The 21611-nt window shown below is 40.4% G+C and overlaps 1 protein-coding gene across 4 annotated transcripts in view; it reads right to left on the reverse strand.

The window, feature by feature from the left end:
- Nucleotides 1-12505, reverse strand: part of PHF8 (PHD finger protein 8) — a 134065-nt gene extending 121560 nt beyond the window's left edge. For 2 of the 4 annotated variants that reach the window (XM_012813292.2, XM_012813294.2), the window contains exon 1: nucleotides 10899-11546. In XM_012813292.2, the coding sequence (XP_012668746.1) occupies nucleotides 10899-10996 (98 nt within the window). In that variant the 5' untranslated portion in view covers nucleotides 10997-11546. Of the gene's footprint in view, nucleotides 1-10898; nucleotides 11547-12037; nucleotides 12100-12302 lie in introns of those variants that run through there. The other 2 variants (XM_023508544.1, XM_023508543.1) reach the window with 2 other exon arrangements.
- Nucleotides 12506-21611: the final 9106 nt, after the last annotated feature.

The raw sequence follows: 21611 nt of genomic DNA on the forward strand, positions 1-21611 counted from the left end.
ACTCGCTTGAGCCCAGGAGTTGGAGGTTGCTGTGAGTGTGATGCCATGGCACTCTACCCAGGGGGATAGCTTGAGGCTCCGTCTCAAAAAAAAAAAGATTCTTGCCAAGAGGATTAATGCTTGTACTGAGCATATTAAGCACTCTAAGAGCCGAGATAGCTTCCCAAAATGTGTGAAGGAAAATGATCAGAAAAAGGAGGAAGCCAAAGAGAAAGGTACCTGGGTTCAACTGAAGCACCAGCCTGCTCCACACAGAGAAGCCCACTTTATGAGAACCAATAGAAAGGAGCCTGAGCTCCTAGAACCCATTCCCTATGAATTCATGGCATAATAAACATATAACATAGCACAGAGGAGTACCAGCGGACCCATGTTTTTAGGTGCAAGAACCTATTTATTCCCCATGAGCTCATGGCATAATAGGTGTACAGCATTGCACACAGGATAACCAATAGACCCCGTGTAACAGTGATACAAGGTGCTGGAACCTATTTCACATGAATTCAAAAGTCAATCAGTGCTTTGTCACATTCAATGGCAAGGTGCCTCCCTGAGCTACTGGAACCTCTTCCCTATGAATTCATGACATGGTAGATAAAAATAATATCCCACTGCTACTATAAAAATGTTTTTTGTTCATTCACTAAAAGTGTGATATTTTTTCCCCAAAGAAGTATTAAAGCAAATTTTAATGTGTCCTAAAAACAAAAAATGGCCCATAGAGCACTACACCTGTGGTTGGTTCTCAAACTTTGGCATGCATTAGAATCATCTGAAGGGATATTAAACCATAGATTCCTGGGTCCCATCTCCACAGTTTCTGATTTAGTAAGTCTGGGGTGGGACCATGATGCTGGTCTTGACGGTCCAGGGACCACACTTGGAGAATCACTGCCCTATGTGATGTGACCCTCACCCTTAACCTCATCTTCTACTACTCTTTTCTCACTCTGTTCCAATAACATTGGCATCCCAGCTGTGACTGAAATGGTAAAATGCCAGGCATGTTCCTCACTCAGGCCCTTTATTTCCTCTACCTAGAATACTCTGCCCACTTGCCAGTATGGTTCCCTCCCTCACTTTCCTTCAGGCTCATATGTAGCCCATGTAGAATCATTCTATATAAGATAATCATACCTCCAACTCCAGGAATGACACTCCTTCTCCTGCTCACCCTGTTTATTTTTCTCTAGACCATTTATTATCAATTGCCATACTATATAGCTACTAATTTACTGTCTCATGTTCCTGGTATCTCTGTCCCCCCACAATGTCCAGAACAATGCCTGACATACAACACTTATCTGTTGAATAAGTGAGTGTATAAATGAGTGAATAAATGAATGAATCCATCTTATTTTCTACTCTGAGATTATCTAGAAGTCATAGCCTGTGTCTTATTAATCTCTGTCTCCCACAGTTCTTAGCTTACTCCTTAACAAAGAGTAACTATTCAATAAATATTTATTGCTTGAATTTTCTAGGTAACAGCCAGATATGAGTTATCTATTGTGCCAGGGATTGTGCTAGATGCTTTACAGACACTTCTTAAGCCTCGTAACAGCCATATGAAATAAGGACTATCTGTATTTTAAAGCTAAGACAAATGGAAACTTAGAAAGATGAAATAACCCACCCAAGGTTACAAAGCTATTAAATAGAAGAGCTGGGATTCCAGGCCAGGTTTCCCTGACTCCCAAGCTTTGCATTCAACCACTGTGCACCACTGCCTCTGTTTCCAAAACAGGCTTTCATTTAACTGCCATAATTCAGTGTCAGGCATCATGTCTATTGGACCTTCCTCTGTCTCCTGAATTTATATGGTACCTCTCTCAAGGATATTGACCACCTATGCTTTCATACATGTTTTCCATCCCAAACTTTCAGGTGGGCTATTACAAAAAATTACGCTACCCCAGTTGTGAAGGAATAGTTCTTTATCATGACTGTGGGGGTTACATTAATCTACAAATGTGATAAAAGTATAAAGAAGAAATACACACAAAAATGAATACATGAAAAACTGGTAAAATTAGAATAAGATTAACAGATTGTGCCAATGTCTGTTTCCCAGTTTATAGACAATCATAGAGTATACAAGATGTTACCATGGGGGAAACTGGGTAAAAGAGTACATAGATACATAGACACCCCTCCCAATACATTTTCTGAAGTGCCCTATGAACCTATAATCATCTAAAAATAAAAAGTTATTTTAAAAGAATTATGCTATTCCAAGACACATCCTATGAATGGTTACAAAGCAGCCTGTCCTTCTGACCCTTCTAATTCCACACCCTATAAAACCTCCAGGGCAATTCTGTAGGCCAAAAATTATATCCGGAAAGCCCTGATGTGAATGCTGAGTCTCCTTTGCCACACACTTCCAAAGGTTACCCTTTTGTTGCTTCAAAAAAATAGTGTTCACTTTAACCTGATTTTACTTGGAACAAAAATGTGAAGTATGTGTGAATTTATAAACCTTGACTTTCCATATCATTCACAGTTTCTAATAACTTTTTTTTTTGAGACTGAGTCTCACTCTCCTATCCTGGGTGGAATGCTGTAACATCACCATAACTTACAGCAACCTCTAACTCCTGGGTTCAAGCAATACTCTTGCCTTAGCCTCCCTAGTAGCTGGGACTACAAGCATGTACCACTATGCCCCACTAGTTTTTTCTATTTTTAGTAGAAATGGGGGTCTTACTCTTGCTCCAGCTGGTTTCAAACTGCTGAGCTCAAGCAATCCACCCACCTCAGCCTTCCAGAGTCCTAGGATTACAGGCATGAACCACCATGCCCAGTCTCACAATTTCTAACAACTTAACCTGAACAGTGCTTTGTACTGTCTATAATACTGTATTCTATGGTAAGAGTCCAAGAGACCCCGATCTGACTGGGTCTAGCAGTTAACCAGATGTGTAACTTTGGGCAAATTATTTACCTAATGGGGAAGAACAGTAGGTCCAAAGAGTTATTTGTAAGGATTAATCAGTCACTTCTGGTTCTGGAACAAGAGGAAGTAGAAATACTTGGCCCTATTTTTCTCATTAAATATAGCTAAAAACGTTGGATGTTACTATAAAATAAACTGAAAGGTGGAAAGGTGATAGATAGACAAACTAGAGATAGCAGGATCTACCCAACTAGCAGGTATAGGTGTCACCAGAGACCAAGTGGGGAACCTGTACTTCTACCCCCCACTTGGCAGGGATGAAGTAGCATCCTTTTCCTACCACTGAAGTGCAGTGTGTGAAGAAGCCAGCAAAAAAACAAAAACACAAGTTTTAAATAAAATACGGAATCTCACAACATAATGCCTGAAATGTCCACAATATAATTAAAATAATCACTTATCATATCAAGAAAAAAGAAAATCACAACTCGAGTAAGAAAAGAAAATCAATAGATGTCAACACTGAGATGACCAGATGTTGGAATTATCTGATAAGGATTTTAAAGGAGTCATCATAAAAATGCTTCAATGAATTGGCAGTTATGAACATGCCTGAAAGAACTAGGAAATGTCAACAACAAAAAAAAGTAGAAAATCTCTTCAAAGAAATGGAAGATACAGGAAAAAGCAAATGGAATGTTTAGAACTGAAAAATGTAGTAACTTAAATGAAAACTCATTAGATGAGCTCAACAGTAGAATGAAGATGACAAAGGAAAGAATCAGTAAACTTAAACACAGAACAATAGAAATTACCCAATCTGGCCAGGCGCAGTAGCTCACACCTATAATCGTAACACTCTGGGAAGTCAAGGCAGGAGGACTGCTTCAGTTCCAGAGTTCGAGACCAGCCTAAGCAAGAGACCTCATTTCTACTAAAAACAAAAATAGAAAAATTAGCTGGGCGTTGTGGAAGGCACTTCTAGTCCCAGCTTCTCAGGAGGATGACACAAGAGGACTGCTTGAGCCCAAGAGTTTGAGGTTACTGTGAGTTATGATGATGTCACGACACTCTTAACCAGGGCAACAGAGTCAAACTCTGTTTCAAAAAAAAAAAAAAAAAGATACAAAGGAAGAAAAAAAGAAATTTCCCAATCTGAAGAACATGAAGACAAATTGATTGGAAAAAAATGAAGAGAGCCTCAGTAACCTATAGGACTACAATGAAAGATAAAGCCAAAGAAATCCACACTGAGACATGGCTTAATCAAACTAGTGAAAGCAAAAGACAAAGGAAAAATCTTAAAAGCAGTGAGATAGAAATGACATATTACCTAAAGTAGAACACCAATCTGAATGACAGAAGATCTCTCATCAGAAACCATGCAAACAAAAAGGAAGTAGCAAAACCATTTTCAAGTGCTGAAAGAAAACAACTGGAATCTCATAATTTGATATCAGGTAAAAAGATTCTCAGGGAAATCAAGATATTCTCAGATGAAGAAAAACTAAAAGTATTGTTTCCAACAGACCTATCCTAAAAGAATGGGTAAAGGAAGCTATCTAAAGAGAGAGGAAATGATAAAAGGAGGAATCCTGAAATATCAGGAAGAGAGAACAAGGAAAAAAGTAAAATATGGGTAAATATAATACTTTACTTCTCCTCTTGAGTTTTATAAATCATTTTTGATGGTTAAAGCAAAACTTACAACACTGTCTAATGTGGTTTTCAAATATTTAATATTGTGGAATATTTAATTAATTACATTATAAACAAGGCAGCATAAAGGCATACAAAGAAAAGTAGAAGTTTCAGGCGGCACCTGTGGCTCAGTGAGTAGGGCGCCAGCCCCATGTACCAAGGGTAGCAGGTTAGAACCTGGCCCCAGCCAAACTGCAACAAAAAATAGCCGGGCACTGTGGCAGGCACCTGTAGTCCCAGCTACTCGGGAGGCTGAGGCAAGAGGATTGCCTAAGCCCGAGTTTGAGGTTACTGTGAACTGTGACGCCACAGCACTATACCGAGAGTGATAAAGTAAGACTCTGTCTCTATAAAAAAAGAAAAGAAAAGTACAAATTTCTATTCTTCGATCAATGTGATAAAATGTCAACACGAGTTGACTAGGATCAACTGTATGTATAATGTAACACTTAGAACAAGTACTAAAGAAACTATACACAAAGATACATTCAAAAACACTATACATAAATCAAAATAGAATTTTTAAAAAGGTATAAGTAACCTACATGAAGGCAGGAAAAAGAAAACAGAGGCACAAAGAACAGAAGGAACAAAGAGAAATTTGAAAAAAAATAAATGCTAGGCCTGGTGGCTCTTCCCTGTAATCCCAGCACTTTGGGAGGCCCAGATGGGAGGATGGCTTGGCCAGAATTTTGAGACCAGCCTACACAACACAGCAAGACCCTGAGTCCCTAAAAAAAAAATAAGGAAATAAATTACCTGGGTGTGATGGCATGTGCCTGTAGTCCTTAGCTACTTGGGAGGTTGAGGCATTAAGATCCCTTGAGCCCAGGAGTTCAGGTTACAGTGAGCTAAGATTGTGCCACTGGACTCCTACTTGGGCAACAGAATGAGACCCCATCTCTAAAAAAAAAATTTTTTAAAGTAACTAGATAAAGAGGAACAAAATAAGCCCAAAGGAAGACAGAAATAATTAAGTGCAAAACTCAATGAAACTGAAAACAGAAAGACAGTAGAGAAAGTAAATGAAACATAAAAAGCCTGTTTTTTGAAAAGACTCAATAAAAATGACAGACTTCCACCAAGTCTGACAAATAAAAAGATACAAATTTTTAATATCAGGAATGAGATATTATTACAGAGCTTGCAGATATCAAAAGGAAAATAAAGGCAACACCATGAACAATTCTACAAACATAAATTTGACAAGTTAGATTAAATGGATTAATTCTTTGGAAGATAAACAGATAATTTAAATAGTTTTACAACTATTAAATAGAATTCATAATTTTTGAAACTCCAAAAAGATTAAATAGAGATAATTAGCCAAAGTGCTTAGCATAGTGCCTGATATATTACATAGTGCTCAATAAACAGTACCTATAACTATTTTATTTAAATCATCACAACCTTTCAGGGAAACTGAGGGAGAATTCACGGAAATAAAATCATTTGCTAATAAGTAACAGAGCCAGAATTTGAACCCCGATCTGAAACCAGTATACTTGCCTCTAGACTAAAATTTAGAATCCACACTACAGCCATCCCCTTGGGGGTGTTCAGTCAATACTTCTTTCATAAATAGGAAAACTGTAAAGGACTGTTTTTTTGTCAAAATCCCAGGCATCAATAAATGCTTGCCAACTAGTTTTCCCCAGTGTATGGCAATGATTCTCAAATGTTAGGGGACATCAGAATTATCTGTTTAAAATACACATTACAGAACCAGATCAATAATTTCCATTTACTTTCTGAGACACAATCTCACTCTGTTTCCCTGTGCCGTGGTGTCATAGTTCACGGCAACTTCAAACTCTTGGACACAAGTGATTCCCTTGCCTCAGCCTCCCCTGAGTAGCTGCAACTACAAGTGCCCATCATAACACCCAGCTAATTTTTCTATTTTTAGTATAGATGGGGTCTCACTCCTGCTCAGGCTGGTCTCAAACTCCTGAGCTCTGGTGATCCACCTGCCTTGGCCTCCTCGAGTGCTAAGATTACAGGTGTGAGCCACCATGCCCAGCCAATAATCTGCATTTTTAATAAATTCCCAGTCAATGAACCATACTTTGAGAATGACTGGAATAATGATATGTTAGCCTATCTATGCCCTAATAGCAGAAGCTAACATACTCCAAAGAAGGGGAAGGATTCAAGAGAGGATAATATTGATCTGGCTCTGTAATGTATATTTTAATCAGTGAAATTGGAGGATGGGGCTTGCTCACCTACTAAATCAAGCACTGTGTTTTGACAGGTCTTCCAAGTGATTCTGATGTACACTAAAGTTTGACAACCACTGTGGTTTTACAAATCAAAGTGTTTTTCTTTTTTTGAGATAAGAGTGTATTCCTAGAAATCAATGTTTTTGTAAAACCTAGCTTCTTACAGAAGGAATAAAGCTATATCATATTTTTTCCACTTTTGAGAACCTGGACTCTGGAATCAGATAATTCAAAGTTAAAATCCATATTCAGAAAGCCACTTAACTTCCATAAGTTCCAGATTCTCATCAGCAAAATGGAATAGTTGTCTCCCTTGCTATAACCTTTCCAGGAAGTAACCTAGAATTATACTCCATAATCCATAATTGGACTTCAAGAAACCTATGGAAGTCACTAGACATGTGAACAGATAAGATTTCTATTACCTGTACACATTTATGGATTTACAATTTATAAACTTAACTATCAGAAGCAATGACAAAGGGTTCCACCTTTAGTAATTTTTTTTTTTCTTTTGTGAGACAGAGTCTTGCTCTGTCACCCAGACTGGAGTACAGTAACACAAGCATAGGTTTCTACAGCCTCCAACTCTTAGGCTCCAGCAATCCTCCTGGCTCAATCCCCAAGTAGCTGGGATTACAAGTGTGTGCCATTATGCCAGGCCTTTTTTTTTTAAGAGACAGGATCATGCTATGTTGCCCAGGCTGGTCTTGAACTCCTAACCTCAAGTGATCCTCCTGCCATGGTCTCCTAAAGTGCTAGCATTATCGTCATGAGCCACAATGCTCAGCAATATTTAATAATTTCCAATTGTGTTAAAGTATAACTTAAATGGAACATTGTGAGCCTGGTGTGTATTTTATGTGTGTGTGAGCAAAGCATTGAGTAAACAAGAGCATCCACCCACCAAGGACCTGATTCTCAGCTAGGTTCCTTGTTCTGTGGCAGCCCATTGAGAGATGCATGAGAAGAGATTTAAAAATTTGGTTTTTGTCACGAAAAAAAATTAAAATAAGTTAACTTGTGTCAGGGTGTGCACAGAAACACAGGACTCACTGTATAAATGTGATTAAATAGGGGCCTGGCCCATAAGCCCATTTCCATATTTGTAAGTTTGGAATTCTTACAGGCCCCCTTGTAAATGTCAAGTATCTACTATGCAAAGATGCTCGCCACAATGTTTTTCTTTTTGTTTTAACCAGCACTCATATTAATATGCAAAACTTTTCTAGAATCCCCAAAGTGTGCTCACATCACATTATTTATAATATAAAAAGTACAAATAACATAAGTGTCCAATCATAAAGTAAATGACAAAATAACCCAGTGATGCATATATATATAATGGTATATCAGAAATCAGGTTTGGCTGAATATTTAACAACCTGGCAAATACATTATAATGGTAAGTAGAAATAAAAAATAGGTTACAAAACAGTATTTATAATACAATCCCATTTTATAAAAACGTTTATACTCTAAGTCAAAACACAAGAGTTAAAACAACAAAAAAATGAACAGTGGATTGTGCCAGATAGTAGACACATAGATGACTTTTATTTCCTTCTTTATTCTTTTTCAGTATTTTTTATAATAATCATGTTGTACCTAAATAACCAGAGGAAAGTTAACAACATCACTTAAAAGAAAAATATTGTAGGCCGGCGCCTGTAGCTCAGTAGGTAGGGAGCCAGCCACATACACCAAGGCTGGCAGGTTCGAACACGGCCCAAGCCAACTAAAACAACAATGACAACTGCAACAACAACAAAAAAACAGCCAGGCGTTGTGGTGGGCGCCTATAGTCCCAGCTACTTGGGAGGCTGAGCCAAGAGAATTGCTTAAGCCCAACCAGAGTTTAAGGTTGCTATGAGCTGTGATGCCATGGCATCTCTACCTAGGGCGACAGCTTGAGACTCTGTCTCAAAAAAAAAAAAAAAAAAAAAGAAAAATATTAACTCAGGCTTGTAATCCTAGCACTCTGGGAGGCCAACACAGGAGGATCACTCAAGTTCAGGAAATCAAGACCAGACTGAACAAGACCAAGACCTCATCTCTACAAAAAAAGAGAAAAATTAGCCAAACATGGCAGTGCATGCCTATAGTCCCAACTATGTAGGAGGCTGAGGCAAGAGGATCACTTGAGTCCAGGAGTGTAAGGTCGCAGTGAGCTATGACGACACCACCATACTCTACCCAGGGTGACAGAACAAGATTCTGTCTCAAATAAATAAATAAAAGAAAAATATCTAACTTTCAGACTTGAGTGTAAATTAAATAACTTATGCAACATCCCTATCATGGGGTCTAGTACACATAAGCACTCAGGAAACATTCATTCCTGCTCCTTATTCCCAGAGTAAATACGAGTTAGGGTATCTAGATTTCAGGTAAGAGACCATATTCCAGGTCTGGAACTTCCCCCACACTTCCTGTACAATCCAAAGCAAAGGTCACAGGCAAGAGATTTTTTTTTCAAGAAGTCACATTCATTCATTCTAAAATATACTCAGCACCTATTATATGTTTAGCATTGAACTAGGTTCTGGGGATGGAAAATATGAAAAGATGACATCTCTGCCCTCAGGGAGCTCTGGCAAATGAGTAACAGAGACATATTTGTAAGTACAGTATAATGAAATAATTACTTTTTAATAAGAATGCACACAAAGTACAGTGGAAACCCAGAAGAAGGAGGCCTTATACAGAAGAGGTATTCTGTGAGTTGTAAAAGGGAGAACATTAGTGGAAATAGCATATACAGAGACAAAAAGGCATAAAGGAATACAAAATTTTCCCACAAGTATAGATCAGACTTGCTAGAATATAAAGAATAAGAGGGGAAGAGTGCTAGGAAATGAGACTGAACAAGTAGATCACAAAATGCCTTGTCTGTCACATAAAGGAGTGTGGGTTTTCTCCTATAGGGGAACCACTGAAAGAATTTTAAGCTGTGGAGTGACTTGATCAGCACTAGCAAAAATATCAGTAATCCTGAAAGACATCTTAATACCCACTTATTTTCAGGCCAAAGGAAAACCCCCCCACCTTCTAGGTTTGTCCCCTCTTAAATAAAATAACATGAGGCAATAGACAGAACTCTGTGCCTAGCACACTTAACATGTTCAATAAAGACTGGTTAAATATAAATTTGGATAGACTGTATGGGGGTGGTCCCTGCTGAGGACAGGATTTTAGCAGCACCAGCACCTTTAGCTTGGTCTTGGGCATGACAACAGAACATCTACTTTGGAGCTAGAAATTATAGAATCTATACACAACAGGCGAAGGGTACCATATACTGTTTTGTTTTACTCCAGTACACAAAGCCCTCTTAAGACTCTTTCCATAGCTGGGATTTAAATCCCAATAATGGGATATTATAGTTTTATTCCAAACACTAACATTTCTGGAATCTTGAGTGGACAGTTGCTCATATGCACACGTGGTTAACTGAAGGACATTCAGTAGTGGTTTTACTTATACAGTTTTTACCCTGTATTTATTCTGTTTAATTCAATTTATTTGGATGGCTCTGCAGATAAACACTGTAGTAATAAAATACTGATGCATTTCTGCCTCCATTTATGGAGTGTATGCAAATTGCTTTACATATTCAGAAAGGATGTATTTGCTATATTTTATAGGTGAAGACAATGAGGCTTAAAGAGGCAAATCAACTTGCCCAAGGTCACTCTGATAGTAAGTTGCAAAGCCACAACTCAAATCCCTCTTTGTTGTACCTAAGTATCACAAAAACGCAGGCCTGTCTCCCCCAAAGCCAGTGTATGAGGAAAACACAATTGCCTCGATACAAAAAATGATACTTTCTTTGTAGCTAGAAGAGAAAAGACTTATAAACCTAAAATTATATATATTCAAAAGAAGAGTGAGAAACCAGTGGCCAATATCAGGTAGGCTCGGCAAAGAGGGATGGAAGAACGTGGAGCCAGGAGTGGAGTTGGAATTAATTTTTAGGGGGTGGAGGGATTAATTGAGTCAGAACCTTAACAGCTGAGAAAAGGAGAGAGCAAGTGAACATACCTGGCCACTGTACCCTGTCCAGCCCTTACCTGCCATGAAACCAGTCCTGGCACATGTCACACTCGATCATGAAGCGGGTCACATCATAAGGCAGCCGGCAGAGGCAATACACTGGCACTGAGGCCATCTTCGCCCCGCCTTGGAGGTTTCTGCGGCGGGCCAGGTTCGTAGTGTCAAGAGGGGCGGGAGGCGGCAGCACAGAGTCCTCTCTGGATAATGGCTGGGCACAAACAACACTTTTTACAGAGTGAATCAGCCACACCACCAACGACAACCCTCAGTTCTCAAACCGGGAGTTAGCACTGCTGGGATGCAACACAGCTGATGTGGCTGTAAGGGGGCAACGGAGAAAGTCCACTCGGCCTTCAGAATTTCTTTCACACGTAAAAGACAGAGCATTGTCGAGGCTTCCCCTACCCCACGTACACACACATCTTCAGCTCCAGAGTCAGAGATAACTTCTTTCCGGGTTTCAGGGAAATATCTGAAGCCTTTTCAGGAAGCTTCCTTAATGACTCACTGAACCCTCTCCTTGTACGCCCCTTGCTTCCCCAGGCTCCCTTTATTATGACGCAAACCACAGCCTAAAGATATTCTTAGGCTGGGAGTACCTCAAGAAAAGATCCATCTCTCCTCCACAAAATAGGGACAAGCAGAGAGAGAGTAGAGATCCTTGAAAGTCTGCTCAGGTTACTTGAAAATTACCTCAAAGCCCTCAGAAACAAGGCAGAAAAAAGACTAGGCACCCAACTGAAATCACAGTTCGGTGGGGGGGGGTGGGGAGGAGGTCGTGTTCTAAAGAGTTTAAACGATCCTTTCCATCACTCTTAATATCATTCCTTCCTCGACCATCCGTAGTCCAATCACTCTCAAAACTGAAATAAATCACAATTTCAAAACTGATCAGCTCGTCCTCTAATCCAAAGATGACATGGTTCTCGGTGCACCCCTGAAACTGAAAAAGATCTCTCCAAAACCTCTGAAACTGACTGGAATTTCCTCACACTCCTGAAACTAAGCAAGGATTTTTTCACCGCTCGGAAACTGGCAGGCATCTCCTGCAACCCCCTTAAACTGATAAAGTCTTCCCTGACGCCCCAAATGTTCGGGTATCTCATCCTAGATACAGAAACTGACAGGAATATCCTCGCAACCCCCGAAAACTTACGAGAATCGCTTCACGCCTCCCCTACTGACAGGAACCTCCTCAGTGCCCCAAACCTGACAAGAATTTCTTCGGTCCGGAGTCCTACAGGCACCACCTCATACCCAGAACTGCAGAACAGCCGCGGAGCTCAGTCCCAGCGACAAGCCGGCGGCCGGGCTGGCTCCACGATAGCGCTGCGCCTAGCTCAACGGAGGCTCGCCAGGCAGTTCCGGCCCCAGCGCTTGCGCGCGCCGAATTCTGGGATCGTCACTGTAAGGGTGCGAACCTTGCTTGCCTTCCTCTGGAACCACCCGCTGAGTCGCGCGGCGCCAGCCGGCCAGCGGTGCTTCAAGGCAGCCTGCTCCACAACACAACCCCCAGCCCAGCCGCTCGGGCCTAGTGGAGACCGCGGCTTGGGCCTAGTCCAGTCGCCTGGAGGACAAGCAAGTGGTGTAGTTGCTGGGCCGGCAGGAGACAGCAGCAAGCAAACCAACGAAGAGATGGACTGGCCGCCAGGTCCGAAAAAGACAGCCCAAAAAGTCGCTGGGAGGAGCCCAGTGGGGGGCGGCAGGCAATTCAGAGTAGTTAATAAAGTTAATTCAAAACAACGAGGAAGTTAAGGCGGAGAGGGGAGGAGAAATACAGGGTAAACAGCTACCATATTGAGAGTGGCGGCCCAGCCACGGAGAGCCAAGGTGACCGCCATCTTATGAGGGCAAGGCGCGAGACGTAAATGCTGCTGAGGCAGGGACCCGCTAGCCCTGACTCCTGTATGAAGTCATCAGGAGAAGGGGAGGGGGGGCACCTTGAGAAAGTAGGGCGGTGCTCAGCTACCTTTAGTCTCGCTGGTCTCCTCAAGGTGCCCAATAGCTGCGGGAAGACCTTGAGCCGAGAGGCGGGGAAGTCGCCATCTTAGGCGAGGCAGACCGCTAGGCTCCATTTTGAGTGAGGCTAGAAACTTCCTAGCCTTTCCCCTCCTCCGGGCAAACTGGAAGTTAAGCAACCCTCACACGCACACTCCTTCTCCCCAACTTTCTCCTCCTATGAGAGAAAGTGAGCTTAGTGACTCCAAACTGCAAAATTAATAGGTGGCGGCGGGGGCAGGCTTCAGCCGGGGTAGAGGCGGAGTTCTCTCCGTGGCTCCGGTTCATTGAGCATCTTCAGCGGCCTAGGCTTTTTCCCAGAATCTGGGACTTGTATTTTTCGCCCTGTGAGAGAAGCTCTGTGATTATCGCCAAATGAGGACACGGACTTGGAGAAGCCGAGTGACTTGAGTTTCAGAACTGGGAGGTTAAACCTGGCTCCCTGTACGACCCTAGTGTTCCGTCCACAGCCCCTCAGTGTAGTTGCTCAGTCAAGATTCTGCCAGTTTAGCTCCCCTGAAGTATTGCTTTGGCCCTCCTGTTTCACTTCAGTTCATACACATTTCAAGAATATCCATGCACCTGTTCCCAGCCTGAGGGTAGGGTAAGAGGAGAAATTGAATGAGTGGAACTGACTCATGCCTCAAGGTGGCACTAATTTTCTCAAACATTCTAGAAAATTCTCTGGGAGTTCTCTATTTAACTTTTTTAAAGGGTCCCATTGCTTTAAAGAAGAAAATGTGTGGGCACACACTAATTTTCTAACCAGTGATGGTAGGTTAGACCCTGGAGATACAATGATAAAAAGAGAGCTTCTGCAGTGGGATCCACCAGCCAGTGACAGGAGACAAGCTTTGGGAGACCTGGTAAGCACACAAATACCTCCTGTGAAATTACTTTGGCAGAGTGCAAAATGAAGCTAAGAAGGAGCCTCAGAAGCTGCTTGCTGTTTTAAGGAAGACATTAGAGAGACTTGGAGGATATATAAAAGTTCACTAAAACTATATTGTACACAAAAGAATAGGTATGTACAAATAAATGGAGGCACGTGGGAAAACATTTGAACTTGAATTTTGCCGGAACAAAGGGAGAAAGTTGGGTAGGGAGTCAAACAGTGTGAGATCAGATCATGAAATATTACAAAATGCAAAATAATTCAGATTTTTATCCTGTAAACAACAAGAAACCACTGAAGTTTTTTAGCAGTAGTAACTGAATGACATTTGTTTTGTAGCCAGAGACTAAACATACCCACCAAATCAACTTCCCCTTAGGTGGATCTCAAAAATGTCTGAGGCAGCTCCAAAACCATTTAATGCAAGGCCTTCAAGTGGAAAGGGACAGCAGTTTGAACAAACTGTGTTTTGAATATATTTTGTGTACTTTATAAAACATACGACCATGTAATCAAACAGCAAGTGACAGGTCCTGTGGCTTAAGCTTTCTCCTTTCAGAGGGAAGCTGGAGGGAGATTATTATTTCACTAGTCTGGAAAAAAAAAAAAAAAACATGAGGCCTGAACCAGGGTGTTTGCAGAAGAGGCAGAGAAAAATCAGATAATTTGGATATTTTGTAGGTTGAATAGGCAGGATGTGGAGACTAATTGAAAATAGTGGATGAATGAGTGAAAGGGGCATGAGTTCATTTTGGGGTTGAGTGTCAAGAGTGGAGGGGTCCCACTGACTGGGTACAAAGAAGGAAAAGCAGGTTTAGTAGGGGGTAAGAGACTAAGTTTCATTCGGAATATGTTGAGTCAGTGTGTGTGGGGAACATTAATTCACTCATGACAATTCTTTATCCATCTACTACTGGTATGCTCCAGACACTGCTGTGCTAGGTGCTGAGGATGTTGAAGTATTTCAGGTAAGGTTCTGGCCTTAAGGAGTAGATATTATACTGGGGAGAAATCAGTCAATAAGCAAATAAAATTTCATTAATACAAATTTTGAGCACCTACTGTCAGGCACTAGGAATTTAGGGGCAAAGAAAACAAAGAGGCTCGGCACCTGTGGCTCAAGTGGCTAAGGTGCCAGCCACATACACCTAAGGTGGCGGGTTCAAATCCAGCCCAGACCCGCCAAACAACAATGATGGCTGCAACCAAAAAATAGCCGGGCATTGTGGCAGGCGCCTGTGGTCCCAGCTGCTTGGGAGGCTGAGGCAGGAGACTCGCTTGAGCCCAGGAGTTGGAGGTTGCTGTGAGCTGTGATGCCACAGCACTCTACCCAGGGGGACAGCTCGAGGCTCTGTCTCAAAAAAAAAAAAAAAGAAAAGAAAGAAGATCCCTGCCGTCCTGTGACACATACCAGCAAGGGAGGCAAACAATATAAAATAATTTCTGGTTGCAGTGAGTGCTATAAAGAAAATAAGACAAAAAAATAAAATAAGACAAATTATAAGTTTGAATAATTTGAAGGAAAACTAGTCTATTTTAGAGTAGTCAAGGAAGGCCTCTCTGAAAAGGTGACACAGGAGCTGAAGGCATGAATAACAAGAGCTAGGTAGAAACTAGATCAGAAGGAATTAAAAGCCCTAAAATTGTGGTGGGCGGACTGGGCAGAGTACAGGTTCTTAGGAGGTAGCATTTGACCTAGGTATAGTGGTACCTACCCCTACTCCTAGAAGTTCTCCCCACTCCATCTTTGAGAGGTGTCAAGTGGGGAGCTAAAAGATACTGGGAAAGGTAAAGCTGTTAGGGGGATGAAGCCCATGTAGATTTGCAAACAAAGAAGGTCTGCCACTGCCAAGGGTGCCCTGGAAATGTGTGATTCTGTCCTGAACTGACCACCATAGCTGAAGGCTTCGCTGGAAACCTTCCTCTCCTACCCCAACTCCACTTAACAGTTGTAAACATTTTTTTTTTAATTACACACATAATAGGAAATGCATTCCCATTGTAAGCATTGAAACTGCTAGGTTGAATCCCCTAAAACTTGATCCCTGCTTAACTCCCTAAAAGGAAGCTCAAGAGGCTTCTTTTCCCATTAATTTATTTGCATATATGTACATAAAACTATTGAGATGAAAAATGGTGAGGGTTAAAGTGAGCTATAAAATATTACACATGAGAAAGAGGGAAAATTACATGAGGAAGAACAGGCTTGCTCCAAAAGTACAAATACTGTATAGTGGAAATAATGACAAATAACATCTGAGAATTTACTGTGTGTTAACCATTGTTATAAACTCTTTACCTGCATTAACTCAATCATTACAGAAACCCCGTGAGGTAGAAACCCATACTATTCTCATTGTATTAATGAGGAAACTGACTATGGAGACTTTAATTCACTTTTTCAAGGTCACATAGCCAATATGTAGTCAGACTGGGGTTCCTAGTGAGGCAGGTCCAGAGTCTAGACTCTTCACCACTCCATTATACTACTGATGTGGATTGAACTGCAACTGATGTATTGATATAATGGGGGTAATCAACAATTCTTTCAATAATTTAAATCACATAAGGAAAATATGGTTTGCACACCCTTGAAATAAAAACTAGCAGGATAATGCCTCAGATGAGTGTGCTATCTGCATAGAACCCTGCTCCCAGAAGTGGCCATGGACTTAGTTTATTGCTGTCTTGAAATTCTTAATTTTATCTTTGGACTTGTGTTTTGTAAGTGTAGTCCAATATGACAATGGAACAGAAGAGATATGCTAAGTGGCAGCACACACAACCTATGGCCACAGCCAGCAATGCGCATGTTGAGCAGTTGCCCAGGCCACCTGGCACACACGAGAACATCTGAGACAGTTCAGGGCACTACAGGGCCTGGAAGGAAACATCAGGCCAATGACAACGGTAGGAGAAGCACTAACAAAGATAACAATGCCCATCACCCTGGTTGAAAGAGAGACCTCTGCATAGGGACAGTGAAGGGACCTCAGAGGCCATCACCCTGGTTGAAAGAAAGGCCCCTTCATAGGGACAGTGAAGGAACCTATGGTGAGGGAAGCCTGTCCCTGCACAAACTACACAAAGATTACTCTTTGGCCTATACACTAGGACAGGAACTGCTGGAACTAAGGCAATAACCTTTGCCAGGAAATTATCACAATAAAAGCATACCCATGGACATTGCAGTAAAGCATATGAGGGGGTAGCTACAATATTTTTTTTTCATTTTTTTAGGGACAGAGTCCCACTTTGTCACCCTCACTAGAGTGCCATGCCATCACAGCTCACAGCAACCTCCAGCTCTTGGGCTCAGGCTATTCTCTTGCTTCGGCTTCCCAAGTAGTTGGGACTGCAGGCACCTGTCCCAACGCCCAGCTATTTTTTGTTTGCAGTTTGGCCGGGCAGCATTCGAACCTGCCACCCTCAGTACACGGGTGCCCTACTCACTGAGCCACAGGCACGGCCCAGGGGTTACTAGAATTCTTTGAAAAGTTTAGAACTTCTGGTTTTGAAAACTGGGGCAACACTGCAAAGCAAATATCCAAAGGCTTAGAAATAGAAATTTAAATTATAGATTTTCACAATAGGCACTTCAGACTCAAAGTTTCAGATAAATAAATTATTGAGGAAGACAATTTAAAAGGTTTTTCTTTTCCTTATGATTGAGGATATAGTGGTATAATGCATAAAGAGATGTTTTGAATTATAAACAAATCATGAAGCCTCTTTCCATTTCTTCTATGACCTTCACAAGTTATAGAAAATATCAGAGATAACATTAAAATAACATTTTATAAATTTATATTTAAAATTAGACCCATATTTACATGAAATTGAATTGTATGGCAAGTTAAATCTTCTTAGAGAAATTATTCTCCAAGCATCATAAACTCTAGACATACAAAAAAAATTGTATTTTGAAACAATTTATCAAAAATGTATCCCCATGTTGTCACAGCCTACAAAATACTGTTAATAGCACCAGTAGCACTTGTATCAGCAGAACAATCCTCAAAATGAAAAACTACTAAATATTATGGAGATTTTCTGACTGATGCTGCTTTCAATTTATCAATTAAAAATGAAGTTGCTGGTCAAGCAGGGAAGCTCACTCCTGTAATCCTAGCACTCTGGAAGACTGAGGCAGGAATATCACTTGAGCTCAGGAGTTTCAGGCTGGAGTGCAATGGTGCCATCTTAACTGACTGTAACCTTAAACTCCTGGACTCAAGCAATCCTCTCACTTCAGGCTTCTGAGTAGCTAGGACTATAGGCCCGCAGTGTGCACCACCAAACCCAGTTAATTTTTTTATTTAATGTTTTGTAGAGAAGGAGTCTTGCTTTGTGGCTTGGGCTGGTCTTAAACTCCTGGTCTCAGGAAATCCTGCCACCTTGGCCTCCTAAAGCACTGGGATTACAGGTATGAGGTACTGTGCCTGGCCCAGAAAAATTTTATGATCAAGACATCACATTAATAACATTGCTTATTTATATTTTTTAAAATTATGACAAAAATACTGTCCTGTAATTTGTAAGTTTATGTAATTATTCATGCATTAATATTACCCATACTATATTTTATTAGTAATATTTTTAACGGAAAACTTGTATTTATTTATTTATTTATTTTGAGACAGAGTCACACTTTGCCACCCTTGGTAGAATGCCATGTGGCGTCATAGCTCACAGCAACCTCAGACTCTTGGGCTCAAGCGATTCTCTTGCCTCAGCCTCCCAAATAGCTGGGACTACAGGTACCTGCCACAATGGCCTGCTATTTTTAGAGACAAGATCTCCCTCTGGGTCAGGCTGGTCTCAAACTCATGAGCATAGGCAATCCACCCGCCTCAGCCTCCCAGAGTGCTAGGATTACAGACATGAGCCACCATGCCTGGCCTCAGAAAACTTTTATATTTTAAGATCTTTAACTGCACATGCCCCTTCTCCCTGCTTTTTCTTTATTTTTAAGGAGGAGGGAAGGATAGAAGAAAGGAAGGCAGTCCTGACTTTTTGAACAAGGGGATTCCATTTTCATTTTGTACTGAGGCCCTCGAATTATGTAGCAGACTCCCACTTTTGCTTAGTGGTAATTGTGGGGTGAACTGGGATTGCAGCCACTCAAACAGCCTCAGGGCTCTAACCAAAAGTAGAGATGGGGTAGATAAAGGCAAGATAATAAGAGAAATAAGGAGGTTACTGTGGATATTTGTCATTTTCATGTGAACAGGATCATACTGTTCAGTCATATTATGTGACCAATTTCTTTCTTCACTGGACCATATGTCTTGGAGATCTTTCCACCAAATGAAAAAAATCAACCTTCTTTTTAACTAATGCAGGGAATTCCATCATTGGGGAGGAAGAGGGTCTTAAATTATTTCTCCATTCTCCTGATGGATATTTAAAATGGTCTCAATTTTTCACTATTATAGGGCTGCTTCCTTGTGCTCAGGCACGTTTCTCTAGGTTCCCACTCAAAAGTAGATTACTGGGTCATGGAGTATGGATATTTACAATTTTAGTATATTCTACCAAATTGCCTTTCAAAAACAGTATGCCAACTTTCACTCCCATCAGCAGTGTTCATCATCACATTTCCTAAAACTCTGTCCTTTACATTGTTTGCCAATCTGATCGGTGAAAAATAAAGCTCATGTTCTTTGTTTTGCTTTTTAATTTGCATTACTCAATCTTAGTAAAGTTGAACATCTTTTCACATGATGTTTATTGGCCCATGCTCTGTGAAATATTTGTAATCTTTGCTATTTTTTTCTTAAAGGGTTGTTTGCCTTTTCCATGTTGAGTTGTAGGAGTCATTTACATTTCTGGATATTAACTCTTGGTCTATTATATACATTGGTAGTATTTTCCCATAATATGTAAGCTGTTTATGGTTTGTATTATCATGCAGAATTTTTAGATGTTTATGTAGCCATTTGATGTATTTGTATTAATCTTTTCTTCTGTAGCTTTCTGTTTTATTTGTTGCTTTAGAAGACATTCCTTATCCAAGAAACTGTATTATTGTTTTTTCTTAATCTCTTATAGTGCTTTCCATTTAGATCTTTAATCTACCTTAAACTTATTTTCTTCTCAGAACTTTTGCATTTACTATACCTGGAACTCTCTTCTTCTCCCAGATCTTCATATGGCTGGAGTTTGACTCAAATATTGCTTCTTCAAAGGGACCTTCCCTAAGCACAGACACTAAATTAACCACTCTCCATTAGGATATGCCCTGTTTCATTACATACATTTATTTTCTTCCTATTATCTCCCTCTGAAGTTATCTAATTTATTTAATTATTTGTTAATGATCTATCTCTCGTTAGATTATAAGCTCCATGAGAGTAGGGACTTTGTCTTATTTCCAGCTTCTATAATATTTTTAAGTTTTGTTTTAGTGAATTTGATATGATATAAGGATATAATTGTATTTTTTCCAAGAACTCTTATTATTTTTCTACCCTACCCTATTAAATATTGAATTAGTAGAGGATGATTATAATTATTAATCAATCCATTGACTCTCAACACTATTTGTATATCAGAGTAACACTTGGAGATTATTTTAAAATGCAAATATGGAGCATGTATTAGTTTCCTAGGGCTGCCATAATAGAGTACCACAAACTGGGTGGCTTATAACAGAAATGTATGATCTCATAGTTTTGGAGGGTAGAAGTCCAAAATCAAAGTGTTGGCAGGACCACACTTTCTTCGAAGGCCCTAGGGGAATAACTTTCCTTGACTCTCTGTAGCATCTGGTGTTTGCAATTCTTGACATCCCTTGGCGTATAGCCTCCTCACTCAGCCTCCATCATTACATGGGGGACACACTCCTTGTGTGTCTGAATTTCTCTTTTCTTATTAGGATCCCAGTCATTGGATTAAGGCCCACTGTGGTATAATATGACCCCATTTTAACCGAATCATATCTACAAAGACCCTATTTCCAAACAAGGTCACAATCACCACTACTAGGTAAACAAGAATGTTGGAGTGGGTGCTATTCAACACAGTACAGAGCGTCATATTTTAAAAATATGCTTGACTGTGTCTAGAGTGGCGGTCTAGCATCCCTAATTTTAAAATTCTTCACAGACTTGATAAATGTTATCAATGTTTACCTGAAAAAGTAATTACTTGAATGTTTCTGAAAAAAAGAGAGTGATTAAAACTGGTTTGGGCAGATATTTAAAATGGTATAAAGCTAAAATGATTAAAATAGCTTAGCATAAGAAAATAATAGATAAACAGAACAAAGAAATTCCATAAGTAGACCCAAATACATAAACCAATTTCATTTATGATAAAGATAGCAGTTGAATTCAGTGGGGGGAAAGAGGGCTTATTTTACAAATGGTACTCAGATAATTGGCTATTGGGTGGTGAGGGAAAAGGGAGAAAGTATCCTTATCTCACTCCTTATAGCAAAATATAATTCTAGATGTATCAGAAGTAGAAATAGAAAAATGTGAAAATATAATAATTTTAAAAGAACATATGACTGTACTTATTTGTACTCTAGAAATGGGGAAGGCCCTTTTTTTGAGACAGAGCTTTACTTAGTCACCCTGAGTAGAATGCCATGGCATCATAGCTCACAGGAACTTCAAACTCTTGGGCTCAAGTGATCCCCTTGCCTCAGCCTCCCAAGTAGCTGGGACTACAGGTGCCTGCCACAACATCCAGCTAAGTTTAGACACAGAGTCTTGCTCTTTCTCAGTCTGGTCTGGAACTCCTGACCTAAAGCAATCCACCAGCCTTGGTCTCCCAGAGTACTAGGATTACAGGTATGAGCCACTGCACCTGGTGGGGAAGGCCCTTG

The sequence above is a fragment of the Otolemur garnettii genome, unplaced genomic scaffold, assembly GCF_000181295.1.
Source record: "Otolemur garnettii isolate 467f Iridium unplaced genomic scaffold, OtoGar3 scaffold00256, whole genome shotgun sequence".
Taxonomy (NCBI): Eukaryota; Metazoa; Chordata; class Mammalia; order Primates; family Galagidae; genus Otolemur; species Otolemur garnettii.